General features: G+C 32.0%; 2 protein-coding genes across 2 annotated transcripts; one reads left to right on the top strand and one right to left on the bottom strand.

Annotated features, from left to right (window-relative positions):
• The first annotated feature begins 264 nt into the window (after positions 1-264).
• Positions 265-1,465, top strand: LOC132605254 (ethylene-response factor C3-like). Its single transcript, XM_060318457.1, has one exon. The coding sequence runs from the start codon at positions 509-511 to the stop codon at positions 1,127-1,129; it is 621 nt and encodes a 206-aa protein (XP_060174440.1). The 5' UTR covers positions 265-508; the 3' UTR covers positions 1,130-1,465.
• Positions 1,466-8,588: 7,123 nt separating this feature from the next.
• On the bottom strand, positions 8,589-9,137 carry LOC132608106 (ethylene-response factor C3-like). The gene has a single exon (XM_060322179.1). It carries the CDS (start codon positions 9,135-9,137, stop codon positions 8,589-8,591), a length of 549 nt encoding a protein of 182 aa, XP_060178162.1.
• Between the last annotated feature and the right edge of the window lie 511 nt (positions 9,138-9,648).

The following is a 9,648-nucleotide window of genomic DNA, read 5'->3' as shown; positions in this document are numbered from 1 at the left end:
TTTAACCCATTCAAATTTTGCCACTAGGGCGTAGCAGATGTCCATATAGTAGTACTATTTTACACCAAACTTTGGCCAAGGTGTATTTGATTTTTCTAGAGTTGAACTTATTAGATTATTTTATGCATAATTAGGATTGGGGAGACCTTCCTTGTCCATTAACTTAGCCATTTTTAAAGAACCTAAAAGAATTAAAAAGGTCTAGAATTGGATTAAGTCAAGAGATAAATTAGTGAAAATCTTGAAAAAATGTTAGACATACGTATCCATCTTTATCCATCTCTCTCGAGTCCTTATCCAATGCACCCTTATTTATAAATCTCATCTGTTACAAGAACATTAGTCTCTTAAGAGTATTGATTGACACAAACTAAGCACCAACATATACGTGGGAAGATCTGTTTATGATATAGTTCAAGAAAGGATCATCTCATTTACTGATTCTGAACGCTGTGTAACATCATTTGCAACCAACCTCCACCATAGTTGAACTCAAAGCCTTATATAGATGGAAATTTCATCCCTTCAATTCCCAAATTCCGATTTCTTACTTGACCAATTTCGAATATGGGAAATTGAATCCGAGCTGAATGATCATAGTCATCAGATACCACGAAGTTCATCATCCTCAGAGACTATTAATTCCTCAAAAGGAAGTAACGACGAAGAGGTGACATCATATTCCATCAAGAGAAAAGACGCAAACCACAAAGAAGAAAAAGATGAAGAAAAGCATTATATAGGAGTTAGAAAGAGGCCATGGGGGAAATATGCAGCAGAAATAAGGGATTCAACAAGAAATGGAATTAGGGTATGGCTGGGGACATTTGATACTGCTGAAGAAGCTGCTTTAGCTTATGATCAAGCTGCATTTTCAATGCGTGGTCCTTTAGCACTTCTCAATTTTCCAATGGAAAAAGTCCAAAAATCACTAGAAAATATTAAAATTTTTAGCCACGATGGCTTGTCTCCAGCAGCTGCTTTGAAGGAAACACATAAACTGAGAATGAAAAATGTGAAGAGATGGAGAAATAAGAAGAAGAAGAAAACAGTTCTGGTTTTTGAAGACTTGGGTACTGACTTGTTAGAAGAACTTTTAATAAATTCTGAAAATATTGCTTCTACTTAATAGTTAATAGTAGAAGTAAATTTGCTTTCTCTGTTTTTTTCCCCACTTTTTGTGGTGCAGAACATGCGTTGTAATTATATACTTACAAGCAGTGACGGAGCAAGAATTTTAATAAAAGGGGTTCAAAAATATAAAGAAGCAGACAAACGAAGAAGCCAAGAAAGTTCAACGTCTACGCTATATACATAAAAAAAAAAAAATTACCTTATATATACAGTGATGACCAGTGTAATATTTTGCCGAAGGGGATTCGAATGAACCCCCTTAGCCCTTAGCTGGCTCCGCCCCGCTAACAAGTTACATAAAGTATAAACCAAAAAAATTCACAATAGCCTGCATGCCTTATTTTTGTAGATATTATTTCTAAATTTCAATGAGTGGAGTATCTTTTTTTTCACTGTACGTAGTTTATTGTTTGTGCCCATAATTCTCGACATGATGCACTTTTCTGTCTTTCCTACTCTGCGTCCAATAAGGAATTAATTGAGGATGAGTGCCCTATTTTTCCTATTTATCCCTTCTATAGTGAATAGAGCTGTTAAAAAACTAATCTTTTATTATGATATTGTTTTCACTGGAAGAGCTAAAAATATTTCGTATTTTACTATGATTTTCTCGTTAAATTTCTATATATTTTAAAAAATTATAGTTTCTAGTGTTATTATGTATCGTTCTTAAATATATTAATTATAGTTTTTTAAAAATAGAGCAATATAATGTACAAATAAAAATAAATCATACTACTTCTTTTTCATTTTTTATGATAGGTATTTGATTAAGCTGCATAAAACTAAATACTCGTGAAAAATTGTGAATATTTTAAACATGATATTTATGTGATTATAAGAGCTGTTTAGTAAAGGTGATATGAACAACATAAAGTTAAAAGAGTTTTCAGGTTCCTACTTGATGTAAGGAGCATTTTTAAAATACGCCACATCTAGAAAGGCAAACAAATATAGTAGCGGTGAACTAGCTCACAAACTAAGGGAGGAATTTGGTGTATTCCACTTAGTGGTGGGCATAAATACCGAAAACCGAAAAATCGGATCTAACCGAACCGAACTTCAACGAACCGAACCGAGCTGAACCGAATTAGTTTGGTTCAGTGTTTGGTGTCCACCTTCAAAAAATCGAAACCGAAATAACCGAATCGAAGTTTGATAAAACTGAACCGAAGAACCGAACGCCTACCGAAATTTAATACATTACCCAAAATATTAAAATAGTCCAGGCCATTAAGTTTAAGCCCAAAAAAAACCCAATTGTAACAAGCCCTCTTTTGCTTTTGTATCCCTAATTTTCCATTTCAATTGAGAAAATCAAATATCCTTAACAAAGAAAGGTGACTAGGATGTGTCTTTAGGATTAATATATATCCTTTATGTGTTTTCTTAATTATTCTTACGATATGTGTATAACACCTAGTAATCCTATATCATGATTATGGTTTTCTGTTCTTGTGTATCCTGTTTGTTTGATTTTGATTTCAATTTATCAGTTTTATATTTTATTGCTTTTGAGAATATGAAATAGTGTAAATTGAATCGCTTCTAATATCATATAAAAAAACGAATTGAAAAAGTCGAAACCGAACCGAACCGAACTTCAAAAAACCGAGATCGAAAGAACCGAATCGAACTAGTTTAGTTCGGTGTTCGGTGTCCACCTTCAAAAAACCGAAATAGCCGAACCGAAGTTTGATAAAACCGAACCGAAGAACCGAACGTCCACCCCTAATTCCACTTAGTTTGAGGGGGATAATACAATATTTGGGAAACAGCTGCCTCATTTGCTTTATTTACTTTTCACAAAGACTTTTAATGCTGATTCCTTGAAATCAGTTAGGGCCTGTTTGGAAAGTCACCTAGGTAATTGGAATTGAGTATAATTACACAGTTTGGCCTGTTTATTTGACTAAGTAATTACACTGTTAGGTGGGAATTGAGTGTAATTGAGAGGGTGTAATTACACTCTCCAATTCTCAAGGGAGGGTTGAGAATTGGGTGTAATTACACCATGTAATTACATAGTTACTTTTTAGTTTGTTTCTTTTTTGTTTATTTTAATTTCTTTTGATTTTTAATTTATTTTATTTTTACTTTTTAATTATTTTTATTTTTTAAAATGTATTTTTATTTTTATATTATTTATTTTTCATTTCCTTTCTTCTCATTCCCAACCTTTACTTCTTGTGGTTCCATGTAATTGCTCTTTTTTTTTTAATTCATTTAGCATAACCGTGTTATTATTCTAATTTTTGAAACTACACCTCTTAATATTGGAAAGAATGAGTCATTAACAAACTTGGCATATAACGAGTGTCGTTATTAAAGTAGAATTTCATTCTAAATGAGGTTATAGACTTATATTTTCTCTTTCCTTTGAATTACTTATTTAAGTTACGTTGGAACTTACTTATGTAATGTTAGAATTTGACCTAAGAGTATTATGTTAAACTTTTTCTTTTGGATTTTGAATTTAGGTTATATTTTCAATTTTAAGTTATTTGCTTTCACATTGCATGTTGTTTATTTTTCACTTATATTTGATGGATTTTTTGTATCAAACATTTGAATAATGTCATGGCATTATATTTATAAATATTATTTTTTTGTCAAACATCCAATCCATGACGTTCTCACAAAAAAAGTCTTCTTTTAAGTTTTATAATTAATTAAAATTAAATATTATTAATTTAAAATATATATATATATCAATTATTTTTTACAATATTACTTACAAATATATGATTATTAATTAATATATTTTCAAGAAACAATTTGTTATTAAATAACAAATTTAACATCATTTATAAAGGAAAATATTTTTTAAATATTAATTTTAATTTTTTATAATTAAATTTTATTTTTAAATTAAACTAACTATGTAATTACACTTGTGCAACCAAACAACACACTTGTAATTACATTGTAATTACGTTATGACAAACAAACATGTCGTTGTAATTACACTACTGTGTAATTACTAGGCTGTGTAATTACTACCCTAGTAATTACACCTATTCCAATTACCAGGTGGCTTTCCTAAAAGGCCCTTAATGTTTTGTAATATTCAACTTTAATTTTGTGTAATTGTGAAACTCTTTCATTTCTCGGAGAAAAATAAAAATATAAAAATGTTCAATCAATTTAATCAACTAAGAAAATAATTTGAATGATTGGTATAGGAGGTTTTAAGCTTGACGGTGTTTTTTTTTTTTTTTTTAAGATAATGGCGTGAAAAAGAACTAAACGAAGAAAATGTTTTCATAAATTTTTCGCTAGTGTAGGTCCTAATACTAAATGGGCCACACTTGCTATAGCTTTTATAAGAGGGACAACATATAAACAACGACTCAAAAGCGGGTTATTTCTGAAATTAAGCCCCCAAAAAAAGTGTCATAACAAGTTACAGAAAGTAATTTAGGTGGTAACAATTTATTCAAAAAGTAGCAAAGAAACATGTTTGATCGATTGAAGTGTTGCAACTAGCAAGTTCTCCTATAGTCAGGACCATTTTCTTCTCAGTTTGGGCACACCAAACAGAAGTGAGAAACAACAGAGAGAGTGAGAGTAGTTCACAGATATTTTAAGAAAATAATTGGTGAAAAATATAAATTAAAGAGTGGAATATATTATGGCGAGGTGTGTAAGGAAAAGAGGGTTATTTTCTTTGTGTATGTACGTAGTAGGCTTTTCAAACTATCAAGTTGCAAGGTTTTTTACTATAGCGGTATTATCTTATTATTACTCCACTCGAGTATTTTTTTTTTTTTAGGTGAAAAGGTTTGATGTCCTTGTTACTCTTTTGTTATTGATATGGACAAATATAGTACAATATTTACCCTCTTTATCTTGATTTTTGGGTTTTCAGAAAGTAGCGATTTTTTTTTTTTGGCAAAATATATACTGATCTGGTCAAAACATACAATTTTTTGTTGTATAAAATCCAGTCAAAACATACAAATTTTTGTTTTATAAAATTCAGTTAAAAAATACAGCTTACATATAAAATGCATATAAATTTTTTGTTGTATACTAATTCGATCAAAACATACTCTAATTATATACGTGGAAAATTTATGTGGTGTAGAAAACATATAAGAGGTATTTATATTTAGTAACTACACTTTACTTTAATTACATCTGGTAGCTAAATGTTGTATTTCAATTACACAAGGTAACTAATACTTCTTAAAATACGGTTCCTTCCCCTGTATCAAAATTATTCCACTGTATCCAATCTTTTCCCTCAACTCCCTCTCTCTCTCTCTCTCTCTTCTCCCTCAACTCTCTCTGTCTCTCTCTCTCTCTCTCTCGCACTACAACTCCCGTCTCACTCGTTCCTTTTTCCTTAGAAAATGAGAAACAACCTCTGTTTCCTCCACGCCACCAGATCCATCACCACCGGGAAAGACCCAACCAATCCGTCACTTCATCCAAACAACCCAGAACCACTGTCGTTGTCGTCTTCCATCAATACCCAAAAAATGTTGGTTTCTTCTCATGCTGCTGTTGTCGCCACCGCCCAGATCTGAGTGTAAACTATGTTGTTTGTCTTTGTATTTGTGTTGAATACATAGAAAGAAATGGTTTCTAGTTGGATCCTTACAGGAAGACGGTGTCGTTCCCTGCAGTGAAAAAACCTCCTGCGGTGTATTTTAGATTGAGTGTTTTTTATTTCTTGTATCTCAAATCTGAGTGTATTTGTTTTCTTGTATCTCAGATCTGAGTTTTTTCAGTGTATTCGTTATTTTTTTAGTGTAAAATATAGTGTTTCTTTATGTATATTCGCCTGTATTTCGAAGGAGATTTTTTATATACAAATAAATATGGTGAATTTGAATACAGATGAATATCCCTATATTTTTTTTGCACTTATGTTGTTTGAATACAACCGAATTTGAATACAATAAGTTGAATACACTGTAAAAGTAGCTACGAATGAATACATCCGAATTGAATACAACGAAATACAGCCAAATTTGAATACATGTTACTGTAGCTACAAAATGTAAATAGCAAAAGTGTAGCTATGCTTAAAAAAAACCCAAAGTATAGTCATTTGTGAATATTGCCCTATATACAGTGTTTTAAAAGGCGGGGGCGTAAGGCGAGGCATTTTACATACGTCTCGACGAGGCGTAAGCCTCGAGGCACGGGGCGTAAGCCTCATGGGTATTTAATTTTTAGTATTTCTTAAAATAATATAATTACAATAAATATTTTTAAATAGGTAAAATTACATAAAAAAAAAATAAAAGAAAACTGTAAATAAATGAAATATATATATATATATATATATATATATATATATGTATGTATGTATGTATGTATGTGTGTGTGTGTGAGAGAGAGCGCGCGCGCGCTTGATCCTCACAAAAAAATGATCAAAGCAATCCATTATACACCGCTCATAACTTGTAATTATATATAACATAATTTTACAAGTATAAACAATACAATGAAATAAAAGCTATTATGAAATGCAAAACAATTCTAACATTTTAACTTTCAAACACGGAAAAAAACACAGTTTCTTAAAACACTATTACTATCATACTATTCATTTTATCTCCCTATAAGCAAATAATCAATAAAATTTATCAATATTACAATTAAAACATAACTTCTTCATGAACAAAAAATTAAATTATATGATAATTCTGATACATAGGACTTATGACCAATGACAAGTGAAAATGTACAATTTCGCTATGTGTTTTTTTTTTTAAATTAAGTGATATTCACTCTCACGACGTTCTCAAATAGTAAATATCCACTACTACGACTTGTTATATGAGTTACACCCAATCTTCTATTTCTATAGATGAAAAACTTTTAAGTATCATTATTTTGTTAAACAATTATGAGGGTGAATGATTTTAATTAAGGAATTTAAAATATAATTTGTGTAAGAACTGTTAGGCGAGCCCTGAGCGTTGGGCGTTAGGCGTGTTTAGGGCGTACGGTTGGGCGCTTAGGGCGTAAGCCTCATAGGAACTAAGCCCCGCACGTTAGCCTCAGGGCGTTTTGCCACTGTCCTGCCCCGAGGCGAGCCCCGGGGCGAGTCCTGACACTGCCTTTTAAAACAATGCCTATATATATTGCATATAACTCGCATACAATTATGTTATTGTATGTTAGTGTGTATGTCACTGTATGCAACTTATTTATGTCTTCCTTTTTAGAGTTTCAATGTGAAATTCGAAGCAAAACTAACTGTAATCTTCATCAAGCTCTCCCTCAAACTTGAGATATAAACTCCAAAGATATTCCCAATCGTTTGCAACAACACCCAATTCAAACAAGTAACAATTTGGCAAACCCCGATTTTCGAATCAAAGCTTCAATGTTTTAATGGCTGTCAATGGAGCTTCTTAGTAATAATTTTAAAAAAAAATTATACCTCCACTGTTTTGAGTTTGAGTTCCTTGTTTCGGTTCATTTGACTTGCACTCGAGAATCTTTTGGTTGATTGGAACAAACAAACAAGGCCAAGTAGCTAAACATTACAAGCAAGTCAAGTACATACAGGATCGCCTAAGCATGGTTTCAGTTTTAAGATTCATTTTAGTCTATTAGGTGATTATGTTAAGTAAGAGGGATTAAGCAAACTATAAGCAATATCGGTATTAGGAAGGTACAAGACACAAATGGCAAGTTATATGGACACGGTAAACAAATAACAAGCAGGACAGGTACAAGACACAAATGGCAATCTTTCCCATTGCTCCAATAACTTGGTTGATTCGGTTCATTTGACTTGCACTCGAGAATCGTGTTTTGAAATTGTGTGGTTGAAAACTATTTTGAACTTGAATTTGTTCGAGACCTAGCTGCTAGGCCATTGAGAATTGAAATCAGCACTTTAAAGCTCAAGTTATTGGAGCAATGGGAAAGATTTGAGCCTAATCCCTTACTTTGTATGCAATTGGTAATTATTGTTATGTTTGGTAATTAAATGAAAACCCCCCTAATTAATAATAGTAACTAAGTTTATAATTTTATATATAGAGGTACAAATTCCTTATTATTTTCCCAACAATTATGACAATAAAAGAAACATGTTCACAAAGAATTGTAACATTAAATTTACTAATGTGACATGTTATCAGAGCTGAAAACATATAATTTATTTAATAAAAATAGCTTATAGCTAGGAATGGGAATGGGAATGCAATGGAGTTGAGGCTTTGACACATTTTGATGTAATATCCATGTATTTTGTGAAAGAAAAGAAAAAGACCATGTAGAGGGCTGCCAAAAAGATGGATACTATTTGGAAATGAATCTCACTGCCTAGTTTCAATGAAGAGATGAATGTGGATCTTGTATAAAAAATGAAGTGACAAGGTAATATATGGAAACAAGAAAATTGTAGAAGTATAGGATTGGAGGGAATTAAAGTGAAGATAAAGGAATAGAAATTAAGAAAAAAGAAAAGAACTTGAACTTCATTGAGAAGTAGAACACTCAGATAAGAGCTCATCTAATAGATCTGGTCCTAAGTCTTCAAGAACAAGCACGCTTTCTTCCTGAGCTTGTGTTCTTTTACCTCTTATATGTCTCTTCTTGTGTTTCTCCTTTATAGCTATAACTGGGGATGAACCGCCTTTGCCACTACACTTGAATTCTCGTAGCGATTCTTGAACTCTTTCTACTGGGAAATTAAGACAAGCAAATTCACCTCGCATTGAGAGTGCAGCTTGGTCATAAGCCAATGCGGCTTCTTCAGCAGTGTCAAAAGTTCCAAGCCAAACCCTAATTCCATTTCTCGTCGAATCCCTAATTTCAGCTGCATATTTTCCCCATGGCCGTTTTCTAACTCCAATGTACTGTTTTTCCTTTTGTATATTTTCTTGTGGATTCTTGAAGGTAGTCTCTTCTGGATCTTCACCTTTCACTTTGATTTCCTCAAAAGAGATTTGATTCTCACTTTCTATCTCCGAGAATGGAAAAGAACTAGTACCAAAAGGGATATTAACATCTCTAAAAGAATCCATCTTTTGGATGAAAATATCGATCTCTCCCTCTCTGTCTTTATATTTCTCACCTTTAGAGATTATTGATAACAAATAAAGTGTTGAAACAACAAGACCTTGTGATTAGCTTTAATGGATATTTTATGACGAAGAAGGGGAAAATGCAAGTTAGGGACATTTCTGGATTATAAAAATTTGAACAGGGGATAAAAAACAGGTTGCTAGATTCTTTGACAACTAAGATGCTTTAGAATTAGTTTTTAGTTAATGTGATTTGGGTGTAATTACACGGCTATGTTAGATTTACTCGTCCAAGTTCTGAGAAAGATTTACATAACTCCACACAACTAGGGGTGTCAATGGTTTTCAAAAAGTCGACTTAACCACCCAATCGTACCCTACCGAACCAATTTTTAGGTTTTTTGTTTAATAAACCGATGGTTTTTATAAAGATTAATAACCGTACCAAATAATTAGGTTGGTTTTTAATTTTATAAAAATAAACCGAAAAAATACCGAACCGTACCGAATA

Source organism: Lycium barbarum, chromosome 8 (genome assembly GCF_019175385.1).
Source record: "Lycium barbarum isolate Lr01 chromosome 8, ASM1917538v2, whole genome shotgun sequence".
In the NCBI taxonomy this organism is placed as follows: domain Eukaryota; kingdom Viridiplantae; phylum Streptophyta; class Magnoliopsida; order Solanales; family Solanaceae; genus Lycium; species Lycium barbarum.
This window is presented reverse-complemented; position numbering and strand designations above follow the sequence as displayed.